The sequence below is a fragment of the Lolium rigidum genome, chromosome 4 (genome assembly GCF_022539505.1).
Source record: "Lolium rigidum isolate FL_2022 chromosome 4, APGP_CSIRO_Lrig_0.1, whole genome shotgun sequence".
Taxonomy (NCBI): domain Eukaryota; kingdom Viridiplantae; phylum Streptophyta; class Magnoliopsida; order Poales; family Poaceae; genus Lolium; species Lolium rigidum.
The window spans coordinates 148835467-148852892 of record NC_061511.1 but is presented as its reverse complement, the minus strand read 5'-3'; the positions used below and the strand labels follow the sequence as shown (position 1 = coordinate 148852892).

The following is a 17426-nucleotide window of genomic DNA, read 5'->3' as shown; positions in this document are numbered from 1 at the left end:
CGGATCGCGCGTCTGACACGGTTAACTGCATTACAAGCGTATCCTCAGGTTTACGTGTCCATAGGCAAGAGGCGTATTTTGTATCTAGAAACTCCCGTAGCCAGAGAGGCGCCTCCTGCCTGGACAGACCTCTCGATTTCCTCCGCCGCGAGCCCCGTCGTCGTCGCCGTCGTCGTCGCCGTTCCCGATGCAGCAGCGGCGCGGCCGGCCGTCCGGCACGGACGGCTCCGACTTCTCCTACCGCATGGTCGTCGACTCCCGTAAGCATCCGCCGCCCCAAACCCACAACCCCGCACCATCTTCTCCTTCGCTTCGGGAATCCTAACCCAGCCCGAAAACATCCGCGAATCTCGCGCGCCATTGCAGGGTACCAGAGGGTCGCCGACGGAAGATCCCGCCTCGCCAGCCTCATCCTCGTGCAGGTACGGACTGGCGCGCTCTCTTGTCATCGCCGCGGCTCTTGATCTGATAACTGCTGCTCTGTAGATACTGCACCAAGTCGCTGGGGGCGCCTTGCTGTTGCTATCTCTGTCAAAGGGAGCGGAGATGAACAAGTTCGCGGTGCTGTCCGTGGCCGCCGGGTTGCTGGCCATTCTGCTGGGGGAATTAGGTGATGTTCCTGAGTGAATTACCACTGTTCTGAACTTCTGTTTCCAGATTTCCTTGCCTTTACTAGTTTCAGTAAAAATAAAGAGCCTGATAGTTCAGTGCAATTCTCAAAGAGAATGGAGTTGATGTCACTGAGGTAGAAAGGGGAAATTACAAGTATGTCAGCAAAGAAGGAACCAGCATAGGCAATCCAGTGAAAGCATGGCCAGCAATGGTTACAGGTCACTGCCTGTCTAGGGGACTAGAGAACTAGGATACTTCAGCAATTCAATTGTTCTAGTCATCTGTTTGGCTCATGAGCTTGTTTCTTATAGCTTTTAACATGTAATTGGACATCCCTAGCTTGAAACCCTGCCTAGTGAATAGCAGGTAGTACTACTCCCAGCCCTACTTGAACGCTTCAAAGACGATTGTGTTAGGATAAGCAACGATGGCATTGTTAGAGCATGTTATTGTAAGACATCCATAGTGACCATCAAATTGCAGAAGTATACCAGCTTCTAATCCATCTACAATCTGCACCTTCTCTCAACATGCGGAATAAATTGTCAAGGGAATGTAGGTATCAAAAGTTTACTCCCACCAAATTGCAAATGTACTTTTCAGAGGACATCTAAAGAAATAATCTTCCACACTACATTCGTAATTTTGCAGTGGGCATCCTTTCCGTGGCGTCGTTTTATCAAACTACCCTCGTCAGATTGTTGATTGCATTCTAGCTGATCTTGTGGTTGATTATGTTTGAGCTGATCATGTTGTTTGGTGCTGTGGTTTTTTATGTTTCACAGGGCGGAGGAGGACTATGGCAGTGCTTCTTCGGTTGTACACGAGCCTGTCATCAATTGCTGTTGCATTCTCCGTCACATGCATTATCCGTTCAGAGTTGTTTGGGAAGGTTTGAACTTTGGACTATGAAATCTTTTACCTAGATGTTTCTGTGTGAAGTTGTATCTCATGTAAGGCCCCTTTTTTGCATGCTTTGGTACCTGTGAAACCATAACTTTAGTCTTCTTCAACTTTGTTGATATAGCAACCTGTTTCGTCAAGACGGTTTCTCACTGTAGTCTAGTCCCACCTAATAGACGATTATGCGCTAGACTTAAACCCGATGAATACGTTGTGAAGCTGAATACTTAATGGCCTAATGATTCCATATACTCCCTCTGTTCCATTAGGGATCAGAGGGAGTAGAAGAAATGTTAGTTACATGCTAGAAGCTGGACAATTGGAGGAATTTAAGCCTTTGAGACGACTCAGCTACAAAGAAGATGCACTATCCTCAATAAGGACTGACTATATAAAGCACATAAATAACATCAGCGGTTTTGAGAAGTCTAAGTAGTTTATTTTTTCTTTGCGAAACTGTTTGTGGGTCAGTGACCTCATCCATGTAAAAGGTGACTGCCACTCTTCAGATGGCTGACATAGTTTAAAAGAATATCATCTTACACATCTTGATTCTTGTAAGGACAAGCAACAGTAACACTGCACATCTATCGATCTGTGATTTCACTTCTGTTACACCTGTTAGCTAGGTATTCATGTCGGTTAAATCTGAGTTTGTTTTGGAATTTGAATATATTAGTAAAATGTAGGATCCAATCTAAGAAGAGTCATCAAGAACAGAATTATGTTTCCACTCATCACTTTCATGCTGCTGCTGCCACCGGGATTATAAATGCATCCCATATACACCTTGCAGATCCATTTTCACAATTTGCTGCATGAGTTTGTCTTTGTTTATTGAGTTATCAAATTCTATTTCCAGAATACATATACATACATCAACTAATTCACATCCGGTTGTTGCTAGATCATGAAGCAGGACACCTCAGCCATTACAAGCTACGAACTGTTTGATGTGATCCGTGTTGTAGTTGGTAAGTTATACCTCGCTGTTTTTATCTGTTGGCAGAATATGTGATGCTAACTTGTGCCTTCCATCACCCTTCACTATCTGGCTAGGTGTCCTGCTTCAAATGGTGGTTATCGCGACGACTACCAGACTCCTGCAGAATATGTCTCCTCCCAAGAGAGCTTCGTAACATTGTAGCTGTGCTCTACCGGTAAAGGAACGGAATACTTTCTGGTTTTTGTACTTGTGGAATGCTAGAGATCTAAAGAAACGACACTTGTTGCACAATCACCATGCCTATCATGAGTTAACTTGTTTCTAGCCCCTATTTTCTTCTTCTTTTGCATCTTCCCTTTACAGAACCTGTTGGGAACATACATATAGTGGCTAAAAGGCTAATTAAGAACTTTTATGTATCATTTTAGCGTTTTGCGTTTCTACCATGTTAGTGGCGCCGGTGGTTCCTACTGCTCCCGGACGCTGACTGAAATGGCGCGAGTTAACCGCCGTGTGGATGGCTCTGAATGTGACATGCAACTAACTTGCCCATTCTTTGCACTGTGCTTTCATACCCTGTTGGATTAGAAGTCCATTGGCATTATTATTGCCTGGAAAATGCACAAAGGAGCATTTGCTTGCACGCAAGTAAAATTCTTGCTCTCAGCAACATGTCGTCGTAAAATGCCATCGGCTGCATAGTACTCGAGTGGACTACATGAGTTTTGGCCGGCTGCATCACATGCAGGGAACGTAATCTTCTTCGCTGGCTGGATTCTTCTGCTGTCTGCACGGGGACGGGGCTCGAGTTGATGGCTGCCCTCATGGTCATGCACGACACGAAGAGCTGGACCAGCTGCAGCTGGGCCCACATTTCCATGATGCAATCTGCAATGTATCCCTCGTCGGCCTCACCCTCAACTTCACTCTCTGCTCAACATGGGGTGGAGTGGAGGGCTGGGAGAAGAGATATCTCCAAGTTCATAGCTAGGAAGTTGTCGTCTTGGACGTTGTCCACTGATACCGTAATCTGGCGCGCATGTCTATGGCTGTGGACAGAGCGCATGAGGCTGCAATGACCATGGATAGATGGACCATGCGCGAGGGCGCTGCTGACCACGTCATTGAAGTGTTCGTCCTTCTTTCATAAGCGTTCATCGTCGATGATTCCATCTTTGTACCCAAACTTGAAATTTAGCTTGTTAAGGATAACGAGCTTAGCATTCATGAGTTTTGATGAAACGAGTTGCCAGTTAGCCCCTCCCTAGCTAGGAAGCTGTTGTCACTACTAGGAAAATGCCTATAGACCCAGGGTTACCACCGACGCACCAGAAAAGGTGCACGCCGGTGATATTTACCGTCGATGCACCTATTTTATTGGCGCCGGTGGTGTCCAAGTACCGCCGGGGCAGTGAAGAATTTGTGCGTCATGGATAAGGGTCGGCCCCAAAATCGAAGCCTACGGTGGTGTGCCGGTGGTAAGGTAGGCACCGATTTTTCCTCCACCCCCATCGCCTTTTCAGTTTTTGAAAAAATAAAAGAAAATGATAGAAATTTTAAAAAATAAAATCCTTTGACATGCCCATGTGTTATGTCATCTGGTTTTAATAAAAATTAACAAACATGATTTTTTTTTTACAAAATGGCGCCATGTTTCGGTAAAACGGCTTTTCTGGTTGCATACAAACTCCGATGAAAACGTTCTCATCCCTTTCCACTTCTACCTTCTTCTCTTCCTCCTCCCCCTTCTCCATCTTGGTGCGCCGGTGGTAACCTAGGATATATATTGTGGACAGCCGACTGACCTTCTCCTTTCCCTTCCACTTTTACCTTCTCCTCTTCCTCCTCCATCTCCCTCCTCCTTCTTCCTCCCTTTAGCTCACCTTCTCTCTTCTCTCCTCTTTCACTCCTCCTCCTCCTCCTCCTCCTCCTCCCTCCGTCCCACCGTCTCCCTTATCTCCTCTTTCACTTGTCCTGTCCTCCTCCTCGTTGTCCTTCTTCCTTCCTTCGACCACCTCCTCCTTCATCTCCCTCCTCCATCCTCCGGCAAGCTACTCATCGGCGACCACCTACTGCGAGCTACTCCGCGACCACCTACTCTACATCCATCATGTGTGATGCCCACGGTGACGACCTCGACCACGGTGATGAACAAGGTGATAGAGATGCATGGTTGTAGCACATGAGTTGGTCGCCATCGCCATGACGTGCACGAGATCACAGCCAATCACACCAAGTGTACATCCATGTGTTTGTAACTTTGCATGAGTCTGATTTTGATGATGTCATCTTCGTTGCAACACACAAATATTACGCTAGAATGGGGTACATCTGGACCCGATCATGGGAGAATATGGAGTTATGCACATACCAAGAAATTATATTTCTAAGCTTAAAATGTTAGGAATGAAATCAAGCATGTAGATAATGGATACATGCATGTGCATGTGAGTTGAAGCTTAAACATGAATATTCGCGATGTATAAAAACCGACAAAATAACTATGTTTGCATACCAACTTTTAATTGTGATATTGTGATTTTGCACGGTACGCAATTTTTTGCAATTTTGTTCTTAAAATTTGCAACATGATTTTCGTGCAGGAACCTAGGATCATATATATAGTGTGCAAAACGAGAAATGACACGTGCACATAGATACATGCTCGTACGGTGCAAAAAAGGAACACACCGATCGATGGAGGTACTAAATTAAGTACGGTATACATGATGTTCACCCAATGACACAGGGCACGACTCAGGTGCGGCGTCACGGGGGCGCTTGGTTGGCCATGGCGTTGACAATGCACAGCGCATTGGCGCTTAGGTGCACGAGGCCCAGGACGTGGCGACGCACGACCTTCCTGACGCCGCCGTGGCCGGCCGCCTGGCCCTTGAACCCGTCCATGCACACGTCGCCGTCGGTGAGCGCCGCGCTGGCCCAAGTGAGCACGCTGTGGACGCGGAACTGCGCCATCCTCCTCGACGGCTGCGGCGCCTGCCCCTCCTCCTCCGCCGCCGCCTCCGCCATCGCCTCCACCGACTTCCCCAGCAGGCCCACCGCGTCCCCGAGCATGCTGACGCAGTCCCGCGCCGCCTCCGCCGCCGCGGGCGCCAGCTGGCCTCCCGCCGCCATCCCCTTCATGGCCTTGGTCGCGTTCCGCGCGCCGGCGAGGGTCACGTTCAGCGCGGCGCACGCCAGCCGCGTCGGGCTGTCCCCCACGGCGGCCGCGTACGGGGAGAGCGTCTCGTTGCACAGAGCAGGGTACTCTGTCCCTGCGCACCATGCGGTCACGAAGCTCGCGTTTCCGCCGCCACGGATGTCCGGTGGCACTGGCCGCGCCGCGCCGGCAATGCCGCACCAGCACGAGAGGAGCACGACGGAGAGAAGCGGCAACACCGAACGGAGGCTACCCGCCATGGCTCCGGTAACGTGCGTGCGTAGCTAGGTGGCTCCGTGCCGTCTACGTGCGTGGTGTACGAGTTCTTTTGTGGAGCGCGCGTGCGGCATAATATAGTGCCGGCGATCGATGTTGGGGATAAGGGCTTGGCCTGCACGTATGGCCATGTGTGCGCGCAGTAAAGATCGCGGGCTTCGTGTGGCTATGTGGCGCAACTCATATAGGGCCTCTCATCCTTTGTCGACGCAAGCTTGGGAAGACGTCGCTCCAGCCTCCGGCAGGCTCATGGCCGCCATGCACGTAACCCAAGCCATCGTCTTCTCTAGCTCTATTTCTGTGCAACAATTTGCTGTTGGAAGTCGACACTGTGTCGTGCGTCCCTTCAGGTGCAGATCGCGGGGACAGAATCTTTTAGCGTGATGACACCTCCGGCCACGGGTCACCTAGTGTCGGATTCGATGGGGACGAAATATATCACAACGGAAATATTGGCAGCATGGCGACTGGCGAGCCCCGGACCCTCCTTGCACCGGTGACAGGGAGCACCGAGTTAGCGACAGCTTCGTCCGTTTCTTGCGCGTAAGATTTGCCCCGGCCAGTGGCGCGGGGAGGGAGAATAGTTGTTTGAGTGTAGCGCGTCGACATATAGATGTCTCACAATGAAATGTTTTTTCTGGATGAGTAGCGTGTTTTAGGGTAGAAGTGTTGCCACTAAAGTTTTTTTTTTTTTGAGATGTGTTGCCACTAAAGTTAATTAATAGGGAAGTTAATAATGATGTTGGTAAACACTTTCAGATCAAAAGGAGGCTTAAGCAAGGTGATCAGTTGTCGCAATGCTTTCTAATATTATGGCAGATATGCTATGATTGAGCGTGCAAACTTTGATGGTTAAATTAATGGTGTGATTCCTCATCTGGTTGATGGTGGATTATCCATTTTTAATAAGCCGATCATACAATCCTATTTATGGAACATGCCAACATGGCATTTTTTTTTTTTGACAATTGAAACACCTTCTCATTAATAATAGCCAGCAAGCCGCCTCATTAAAAACCTTCCAGCCCCCTTAGGTACCCTGGTAAGGAAAAGAGTGCGAAAGAAACTTGCTGGCATCACAGTTTACATAATAGAGGCATCCTCTGCTAACACACTAAGAATGAAATCAGGAGGGTCATCGAGCCAAACAATCGACTCAGTACCCCCTGAATGTCTAGCAAGTTCGTGTGCAGCCATATTGGCCTCCCTAGGACAATGAGAAAACTGAGCTTCAGTAAAATTACGGCACAAGAAGGAGCACTCCTCATAGATGGCAGCCGCTGGACCAAGAGAATTCCCGCCATTAACCATTACGTCAATAACATCCATGCAGTCGGAATTAACCTCGAGTCTGTTGCAACCAATCTGTCCAGCAAGGATCAGCCCATCCCGAAGAGCTCTAGCTTCAGCTGTAGATGGATCAGAGATAAAAGGGATCCCACAGCAACTTGCAGCTAGAAACCCACCTTTATCATCGCGAATTATAGCTCCAGTGCCTCCAGAACCTGTATCTGCACAAAATCCTGCATCCACATTTAATTTTACAAAGTTGTTTCTTGGCTTTATCCAACTATGTCTGCTCAGCCGTGATGTTTTCTTTTTCGCTCTCGAATAATTCAAAGCCAAAGCAGAAATCGACTGGGCTGTTCGGACAGGAGATTGGACAGCTTCGCCATGTGTGGCCTTCCTTCTTTCCCACCATATGTACCAAACAGCCACAGCTATCAGATCGTTACGATCAACATCAGGGAGAAAAGGGGCCGATGCCTGCTTGTCACGCAGCAAAGTCTCAAGCATCGTCCCACCATTTGATTCAAAGGAACCCACATGTGATATAAGCTCGCTCAGCCCTAGCTTGTTCCAAATCTCAGTAACTCTAGGACAGCAAAAATAGGCATGGCGAATGCTCTCACAGTCCGTCTGACAAAGCGAGCATTGGGAACTTGGGATCATGTGTCTGTTAGCCAACACCCCATTGCATGGGATCGCCCCCAACAAGGATCTCCACAAATGTATTTTAACTTTGGCTGGCACATTGAGTGACCAGACCGTTTTCCACACCGGGAGGTTTGATGAAGTACCATAACCTGAGGTTCGTCTCAGCTTTTGTCCATGCTGGAATTCCCATTCCGAATGATAGCACGATCGAACGGAGAAGACACCCGTCTTGGTGAAGTGCCATGAGACAAAATCTTGCATATACCCTCTGGCTAGCGGAATATTGAGAATCCGCTGCACATCCACCGGCCAAAATATGTCCTCTAATATCTCTTGATCCCATGAATTTGTCTCAACGTTAATCAAATCCGACACCTTGGTCAGAACAATGTTATTCCTTCTTGTAGTCACCATACGGTTTGGGCTGCCTGGCACCCATGGATCCTTCCAGATATCAATAAGAGATCCATCGCCAACCCTCCACATATGACCCCTCTTAAAAGACTTTATACTAGCCCAAATGCTTTGCCAAGTGTAAGAACTACCTTTCTTCAAGTTGCAATTCAGAATGTCACCAGATGGATAATATTTAGCTCTCAAAACAGTGGCACAAAGGGAGTCTGGTTCAGAAATAAGCCTCCAAACCTGCTTAGCCAACATAGACAGATTAAAACAATGTAAGTCTCGAAATCCCATCCCTCCTTGTTTCTTCGGCACACACATTTTCCACCACGCAAACCAATGCATATGTTTCTGTTGATCATCATCTCCCCACCAGAATTGGGACATTGCGGTGATTATCCCTTTAATGATCTGTTTAGGTAGCTTGAACACAGACATCGCATATGCTGGTATGGCCTGAATGACAGCTTTAATGAGTGCCTCTTTTCCTCCAAAAGACATATTCTTCTCCTTCCAACCACTAAGGATCTTACAGACCCTATCGATAAGGTGTTGAAAACAGTCAGATCTATCAATACCCACCAGAGGAGGTAAACCCAAATATTTATCAGTGATAGCTTCAGTTAAAATATTCAGAATGGTGCATACTTGCACTCTCATATCCACCTCAGTGCAAGGGCTGAAGAAAATACTTGATTTCGCATCACTGACAAGTTGACCCGAAGCTGCGCAGTACTTATTCAAGGCTTGACGAAGACTTAATGCATTTGCAACATCAGCTCTCATAAGGATTAGAGAGTCATCCGCAAACAGAAGGTGAGATATTGACGGAGCATCCCTGCATACTCTTACACCAATGATGTTTCCCGCGGATTGTTCAAATTTAAGAAGGCTAGACATGCCCTCCGCACAAAGCAAAAACAAATATGGTGAGAGAGGATCTCCCTGTCGAAGACCCCTGGAAGGATAGATATAATTTGACAGCTCGTTATTTAAACGGATTTGATACCTTACCGAAGAAACGCAAGACATAATAAGGTCTACCCAGACTTGATCAAATCCCAGTTGTATCAAAATCCTCCTCAGAAATTCCCATTCAACTCTATCATACGCCTTGTGCATATCCAGTTTAACGGCACAGATCCCAAATTTACCTGCCTTCTTGTTCTTGATAGCGTGATAACTCTCATATGCCACAAGAACATTGTCTGTAATGAGTCTCCCAGGGACAAAGGCGCTCTGTGTAGTAGAGATTATGTCAGGAAGAAGGAATTTTAGTCTGTGTGCAATCAGTTTTGCAATCACCTTATATACCACATTACATAAGCTTATAGGTCGGAATTGTGTAATCAGCTCCGGACTCTCCTTTTTTGGAATCAGCACAATTGTAGTGTTATTCCATCCATCTGGTATCACCCTAGTATTCACTGCCAACAGGACCTCATCAGTAAGATCCTCCCCAATAATATGCCAGAATCTCTTGTAAAAAATAGCATGTAGACCATCAGGCCCTGGGGCTTTAAGATCTCCAATATTAAACAGAGCCTTCTTCACTTCTTCCCTTGTATAAGGAGCTAAGAGTCTCTCATTCATATCAGGTGTAACACAAGGTTGTACTTTATCTATTACCTCTTGGTCCGGGTTCTGTACCTCAGCCGTGAAGAGCTGTTGAAAGTACCCAGTAGCTATACCCATCATCTGGCCTTGGTCATCCATCACATCCCCTGCATCATTCTTCAGACTCTTAATAAAGTTTTGTTTGCGTCGCCCTGAAGCATAACGATGGAAGAAAGAAGTATTCTGGTCACCATGTTGTAGCCAGTTGACTCTACCACGCTGAACCCAATACAGCTCCTCCTGATCAAGCAAATTTTTAACCTGAATTTGGATATCGCGTTGCTTTGAAATGGCCTCATCAGTTAAAGGCCCAGACATAACACGGTTCAGTTCTGATTGTAGTTCACGCAGTCTTTTTCTTGGACCCTTCAACACATTTCTGTCCCAAGAATGAAGTGCCTCATGTACCTCAGTAGTATGGTCACTCAAGGAAGCCTCTGCATGAAGTAACTTGGCCCGATCCCAAGCTGTCTGAATAATGGTTTCTACTGAGTTTTCACATAACCATCTGGCTTCGAAACGGAGAGGTGGTATTGCATGCTGTCTCTGAATGCCAGCTAGCCGTTCAGTATCAATGATAATAGGTCGGTGGTCAGATTTGTCAAAATCTTCATTAACAACACCCGCCGATGGGAACAAAGCAGCCCACCTCGGGTCACAGACTGCTCGGTCCAATCTTTCCCTAATCTTCCCTCTCCTCCAAGTGAAAATATCCCCTTCAAAACCCATGTCTTCGAGATTGCATGCGTTCAGGGCATCCCGAAAGGCTTGCATACACCTCTGAGGTCTAGAAACGCCCCCTTCCTTTTCATTGGAGTAAAGAATTTCATTAAAATCCCCCATCATGATCCAAGGAAGATCCACAGATGCATGCAAGGATCGGATATAATCCCAGGACAAGTGCTTCTTATCACTGCTAGGCTCGCCATAGAAACCCGTGAGGCGCCAACCCATCTCGCTGTGTTCGTTGATACGGATGTCGATAAAATTTTGATCAACCTCCCTAGAAGTAACAATAATATCCTTGTTCCAAAACATAACTAGGCCACCACTCCGCCCATCACTCTCCGCCACTAGACATTCATCAAACATCAGCCTACGTTTCAGAGCTTCTGCCTTCACTTTACACAAATGTGATTCAGACAGAAAAATCACATCAGGTCGTAACCGCGCCTGGATAGCCAGGAGCGCACGAACTGCCGAGGTTTTACGCATTCCCCGGCAGTTCCAACTTAAGAGTTTCATTGTGACCGGACAGACCCCTTACTGGAGTCCGCCGATCCTACAGAGTTTGAATTGGTACCATCCTTCTTAGACCTTTTTTTCCTGTCTTTAATTACTCCATCACCTGTAACAGTCGCAACTGGATTAGTAGCCAACGCCAATGTGTTAGGAGCACCATTGTTACCTTCAGGCATAGGCAAATCAGGAACAGAGGTACTATTAAAATCGAGACCCCTCTTGGCCCCTGAACCAGTATTGTCAGCGTCTTGCATAACCGCATCATTCTTCACTGGACTAGTCCCTGTATCTTGCAACTCATTCTCTCTCTCTGTATTGTTAAGGGCATTGTACCTCCAGCTTATGTTTGCATCCCGGCCTCGCATACCACGTCCTCTGCCATAAGGGCATTGTGACCAGTATTTATGGAACATGCCAACATGGCATTGATAAGGCAAGAAACCTAAAGTTAATTCTTTCAGCATTTGAGTAATTATCGGGTGTGAAGACAAGCTTTCAGAAAACTGAGTTATTTTGTTTTGACTCGGCCCAAGATGATGCCGCCCTATTGCGAACTATTTGGTTGCAGCCAGGGAGAGAGCTTCGTGCTCTATAGGTATAAAGGAACATAAAACCTTCTAGCTTTTGTACTTGTGAAATGCTAGTTGTTGCACAATCACGGTGACAATCATGATCGAGTTACTCCCTCCGATTCATATTAATTGACTTCAATATGGATGTATCTAGAACTAAAATGTGTCTAGATACATCCATATTAGAGTCAATTAATATGAACCGGAGGGAGTAATTGTTTCTAGCCCCACTTGTCTATTTTGTGTATTCCCCTCTGTAGGGAAAGTCTGTGGTGGCTGAAAGGCTAATTAATTTTTTGACAAGCCTTCTGTATCTCTACCACATTTATGGCTTGGTTGCTACTACTGCAATAGCAACTGCAGGCGTAAGTTTACTCGTGAGCAGCAAGTTGATGTAACTACTTCTCTTGGATGGTGACTACAAGAACAAGTGAAGGCAAAGTTAACCATCATGTGGATGATTCTGAATATGACATGAAACTAACCAGCCCATGGATCGTGATGTGCTTTCATGCCTTGTTGGATCATTGGATGTTGATTGGCGTTATTGTCTGATATTTGCGAAAGGAGAACGCACTTGGTTGTACGCGATGGTCCCAATAAAATCTACATGCAACAAGTGGTTTTAAAATGCCAATGGGTACATTGACGTGAGTTGTTACCCGAGGATGCCCATGAAAGGAGGTTATCCTAAGTTTAGTTCTCACTTAGATGACAGTCACCTAAGTTCAATTGCATCTCGCATGTTACATAGGGAAAGAGTGAGTTGAAACTCACGTGTAAACCATGTGTAAATGGAAAAAACTGAGTTGCAATTCATGTGCAATCCATGTGTAACAAGACATATCTGAGTTGCAACTCCCGTGTAACACATGTGCAACTGAGAAAATCTAATTTGCAACTCCACTGCAACCCATATGTATCTGGAATCTTTTTATTTGCAACACATGTTCAGTTCACAGAACAAAAAATCACGATGCAAATCTAACGGTTCTAAGACTAATGAGAGGGGGAGAATTAGAAAAACTGTTATCCTAATGTGTAATTAGATCATGCTGATACTTTTCAAATAATAATCCTAAATATGCTAATCTCAACTATTTGCATCAACAACTTAAGGGTAAACAGTATATTACAATTACAAGTCCAAGGTACCAACATTAGTACATAACATGACTTCACACACTGCTGAAATGGCATGGCCTCTCGCACACGATAAATCTTACCGTCAAGATGCAAAGTTAGGAGATGCTTATCTACAACGCAAACGGTTTAGTTAACCGTGGGCGATGGGGCCTCCATTCGCGATAGGAATGAGCATCACAAACGATTTGCTATACCCTTCCGTCAGTGCATTACAATATCACTAACAAGTAGTGTTGAACTAGGCTTATGTGTTGTACCTAGATGGCATACATTATATTCAACCAACTGTATGATTTCATCAAGCATCGCATATGTTTTATATAAGCGACAGGAAATACCCAGCTGTATTGAGTAGACCATAACTCAACATTGCATGCAAATACAATAGCAAAAAATCATTTATATTTGATTTTATATTTTATACTTTACATGTATACATGTATTTCAACATAGATTCCATTGCTAGTTGCACAAATGAGAGAGCTGCAGAAATAATTCTTGGTTATGCCATTGTCTCCATTAGAGGTTGGTTCTGCTGGCAATGATTCGCCTCCACCCGGCCTCTGCTGCCACTTTCTACTTGTTGCATCTGCCGGGAGAGTGACATCATATGCGTGCATTACCACTAGCCCTAATGTGGACGCAATACTCCTCATCACAATTTTTTGGCACAAGAGGGAAAATCTGGACAAAAAATCATTGGAGTTACAACATAACCTAGACAAGTTAAAATTAAATTAATCCGAGTTCAAATGATTTGTTTCTCTTACTCAAAGTTGATTTTGCAATGCCGAGGTTGTCCAATTCTTATGCAGTGTCATTAAAATACCCTCCCTGTTATAAGAGCATAGCTCGATTAAAATAAAAAACATGAAACACGTAGAAAAAGTAGTAATTCATAGATTTACCTAGCGTACACAATAGAACATATAGAGCGAACATAAAGATCTTCCTAGCTTATACAATAGAACATATATATCGAACATAAAGATATACCTAGCTTACACAATAGAACATATAAATCGAACATATAAATCGAACATAAACATTTACCTAGCTTACATAATAGAACATATAGAAAGACCATGCTCCTGTGGAGATGTCCTACACCTTAGAGAACAGAAAATGGCAGACTGCCAATAAAAAGTGCATGATATTTATAAAGAACACAATTGAGAATGTCATCATGGGCTCAATTGCAGAGTGTGCTTCCGTTCGGGAGTACTTAGAAAAGATAAAGAGCCAGTTCACTGGTTCTTCAAAGACATATGCAACCCAGCTGTTGAAGCAGCTGGTGACAGAAAAGTACAGTGGAGGTGCACATGGCATCAGATAGCACATCCTCAGTATGAGCAACCTGGCTGCAAAGCTGAAGCCCATGGATGCTGACCTGGAGCTGAAGTCTGCACTTCTGGTTCACTTGATCATGGCTTCGTTTCCATCACAGTTTGACAACTTTGTTGTCAATTACAACATGAACCATGAGAAATGGGACATTGAAAAGACCATTGCCAAGTGTGTGCAAGAGGAGGACAGACTGAAAGCACAGAATGGAGGTTCTCTAAATTATGTGAAGGACAATAAGAAAAGGCCCTTCACACAAAGAAACAATGGCTCTCCTTCAAACCCATATGCAAAAGCTCCAATGCAGCAGCATCAGAATTTCCAGCATAAGCCAATGCCAGTGAACAAAGATCAGTGTCTTCACTGTCAAAATATTGGGCACTACAAGAAAGACTGCCCTGATTGGCTGAAAGAATTAATAGCAAAGAGAGGTAACAATTTAGTTTCCTTTGTAATTGAATCCCTGTATACACAGTTTTTGAAATACACTTGGTGGATTGACTCAGGTGCAACTGTTCATGTTGCAAATTCTTTATAGGGATTCTATTCGACGTGGACTACGAAAAGAAGCGAAGGATGCGTTGAAGTCACGAATGGAATTCAAGCAGAAGTTGAAGCTATTGGCGACGTCCTCTTTGAGCTAGCTGATAGCTTGACTATTCTGCTTAAAGATGTCTTATTTGTTCCTTCTTTACATAGAAATTTGATTAGTGTATCACGTTTAGATAAAGACAGTTATCAGTGTTATTTTGGACATGGCAAATGTGCCATATGGTGTAATAATACTTATGTTGGGGTTGCTTTACTTCATGATGAGCTTTATTTATTGTCCTTGCAGAAAAAGTATTGTCTGTGTGTAAAGTGAATGAGCAAATATCCGCGTCGGAAAAAGAACAAAATAAAATAAAAAGAACCGATGAATCATCGAAATTATGGCACTGTCGCTTAGGCCATATTTCGAGTGGGAGAATAAAAAGACTCGTTAAAAATGATATTCTTCCTCCATTAGAATTCTCAGGCATAGAACAATGCATCGATTGCATTAAAGGAAAATTTGTAAAGCTAATTAAAAAAGATGCAAATCGAAGCACCGCAACACTAGAAATAATTCACACCGATATATGTGGACCATTTCTGGTGAAAAGTGTGAATGGCTATGATTCGTTCATAACATTCACGGATGATTACTCCCGATATGGTTATATTTATCCGATCAAAGAAAGAATAGAAGCGTTGGATAAATTTAAAATATTCAAAGCTGAAGTTGAAAATCATCATGATAAAAGAATAAAGATAGTCAGATCTGATCGTGGAGGGGAGTACTACGGTCGACATACTCCATATGGTCAAGTCCCTGGACCTTTTGCAAGGTTCTTACAGGAGACTGGAATAGTCGCCCAGCATTATATGCTAGGCGAATCTCAGCAGAATGGGGTAGCTGAAAGGCGCAATTGTACCCTTATGGATATGGTGCGCAGTATGATGAGCTATTCCACCCTATCATTGGGATTGTGGCACTAGTAGGAAAACCTTATAGGCAAAGCTTAGTTCTGTGGCGCACCGTTTTGAATGCGCCACAGAAACTTATTTTGTGGCGCACCACGCTATGTGCGCCACAGAAATAGCTTAATTTTGTGGCGCACTGCTGAACGTTGCGCCACGGAAATTGTATGGGGCCCACATCCTGCCACCACCAATTATTAGTGTAGGTATTTCTGTGGCGCACATGGCGTGCCGCGCCACGAAATAACTCGTTCCGTGGCGCACGTGCTTCGGTGCGCCACGGAAGTAGTTGATTCCGTGGCGCACTTGCTCCGTGCGCCACAGAATTAAGGTAACTTATATCATCTCGATCGCCCGTGCCCTCCCCCGCCTGTTCACCTCTCCCCTCCCCTCTCCCCTCCCCTCTCCCCTCTCCCCTCTCCTCCGATCCGTCGCGCGCCGCCATGGTCGTCGCCATCGCCGTTGCCGCCGCCTTCCTCCGCGAGGGCCGCATGCCGCCACGGTCCTCCCATCCCCGCCACCTGCAGCACAAGCTGCCGCTACGGCGAGGAGGGGCCGCCGTGAGGAGGGGCCGCCATGAGGAGGGGCCGCCGTCGCGTGAAGGTGGAGGAGCCGCCGCGTCCTCCTCCTCCTCCACCCCTGCCGTCGTCGTCAACCTCCTCCTCCACCCCTGCAGTCGTCGGTGAACTCTCTCCCTCCCCTCCCCTCCCCTCCCTCTTCCTCTCCGCGCGAGCACAAAGTGCTCGACGAAATGCTTGTGTGCTCGCTCTGGTTGTGCTTCGTTGTTGTTGTTGCTGTGCTAGGCTGTCGTTGCTCGTTGATGTGCTACTCGGATGCAATCTATCTATCTATCCTAGCTTGATGTCATTGTTGCTGCAGCCTAGATGCATGCTCTAGTTGTGTCGTCGTTGCTCGTTGATGTACTCGCTGCTCGTTGTCGTTGATCTATCTATCCTAGCTTGTTGTCATTGTTGCTGCAGACTAGATGCATGCTCTTGCAGCTTCTCACCATTCCCGGTGAACTATACTCGTTGCTATTGCTTGTGTGTCCATGCTCTAAATGGTCAAATGATCATCATGTGCTAGTGATTTACTTACTGGCTTATTGCTCATGGTTGATGTACCTCAGTAGTGGTTCTGGATGCATTGCTGCTGTTGCTCTGGATGCATTGCTGTCGTTGCTCTGGATGCATTGCCCCTAATTGTTATTGATGAACCATGTGATGGTAATGATTCAATTTAATTCAATGATGTTAATTTGATTTCCATCCTTTGTTGGAAATAAATCCATGTCTGAACCTGTACAAGGTAATGAAGACTTGCTCACTAGGTATTGCTTGCTAGTTGGACATTTGGTTGGTTTTGATGCTACTGGTTCATTTAAATGCATTAAATGCTACTATGGTATGCTACTGTGGTATCCTTGTGAAGAAAATGATGGATTCTTGTGAGCTTATGGTATGTTACTATGCTACTGTGGTATCCTTGTGAACATTTACTTGATGGATTGTTGTGAGCTTATGGTATGCTACTTGATGGTATCCTTGTGCATATAGTTCCCTAAAAAGAAAGAAGCTCCCTGGCCAGATGCTTGATGTCTTGGCTTAGCCAATGATGCAAAGGCTGAGGCAAAAACTTGGATAAGAACAGATACTAAAATAGAGATATTCACATTAGGGAATCATGTAACTGAATGCCACTGTGGTATCCTTTGAAGAAAATGGGAAGTTTCGATGGTTTAAAAGACTAGGTGATGCTAGGTTAT

At 45.4% G+C, this 17426-nt stretch overlaps 2 protein-coding genes across 2 annotated transcripts; one reads left to right on the top strand and one right to left on the bottom strand.

Annotated features, from left to right (window-relative positions):
- The first annotated feature begins 174 nt into the window (after window positions 1-174).
- On the top strand, window positions 175-2883 carry LOC124708569. The gene is made up of 6 exons (XM_047240247.1): window positions 175-260; window positions 367-422; window positions 487-610; window positions 1398-1504; window positions 2423-2489; window positions 2575-2883. Exons 1-6 carry the CDS (start codon window positions 188-190, stop codon window positions 2652-2654), a joined length of 507 nt encoding a protein of 168 aa, XP_047096203.1. The 5' UTR covers window positions 175-187; the 3' UTR covers window positions 2655-2883.
- A 2347-nt stretch (window positions 2884-5230) lies between these two features.
- On the bottom strand, window positions 5231-5929 carry LOC124647614 (pectinesterase inhibitor 7-like). The gene has a single exon (XM_047187528.1). The coding sequence runs from the start codon at window positions 5879-5881 to the stop codon at window positions 5231-5233; it is 651 nt and encodes a 216-aa protein (XP_047043484.1). The 5' UTR covers window positions 5882-5929.
- Window positions 5930-17426: the final 11497 nt, after the last annotated feature.

Excerpts from the sequence above, each read along its gene's own strand:
- LOC124708569 (XM_047240247.1), top strand. The coding sequence starts at position 188 with ATGCAGCAGCGGCGCGGCCGGCCGTCCGGCACGGACGGCTCCGACTTC. Across the intron at positions 423-486 it reads CCAGCCTCATCCTCGTGCAG|ATACTGCACCAAGTCGCTGG; the intron begins GTACGGACTGGC and ends GCTGCTCTGTAG. Across the intron at positions 1,505-2,422 it reads GTTCAGAGTTGTTTGGGAAG|ATCATGAAGCAGGACACCTC; the intron begins GTTTGAACTTTG and ends GGTTGTTGCTAG.
- LOC124647614 (XM_047187528.1), bottom strand. The coding sequence starts at position 5,881 with ATGGCGGGTAGCCTCCGTTCGGTGTTGCCGCTTCTCTCCGTCGTGCTC.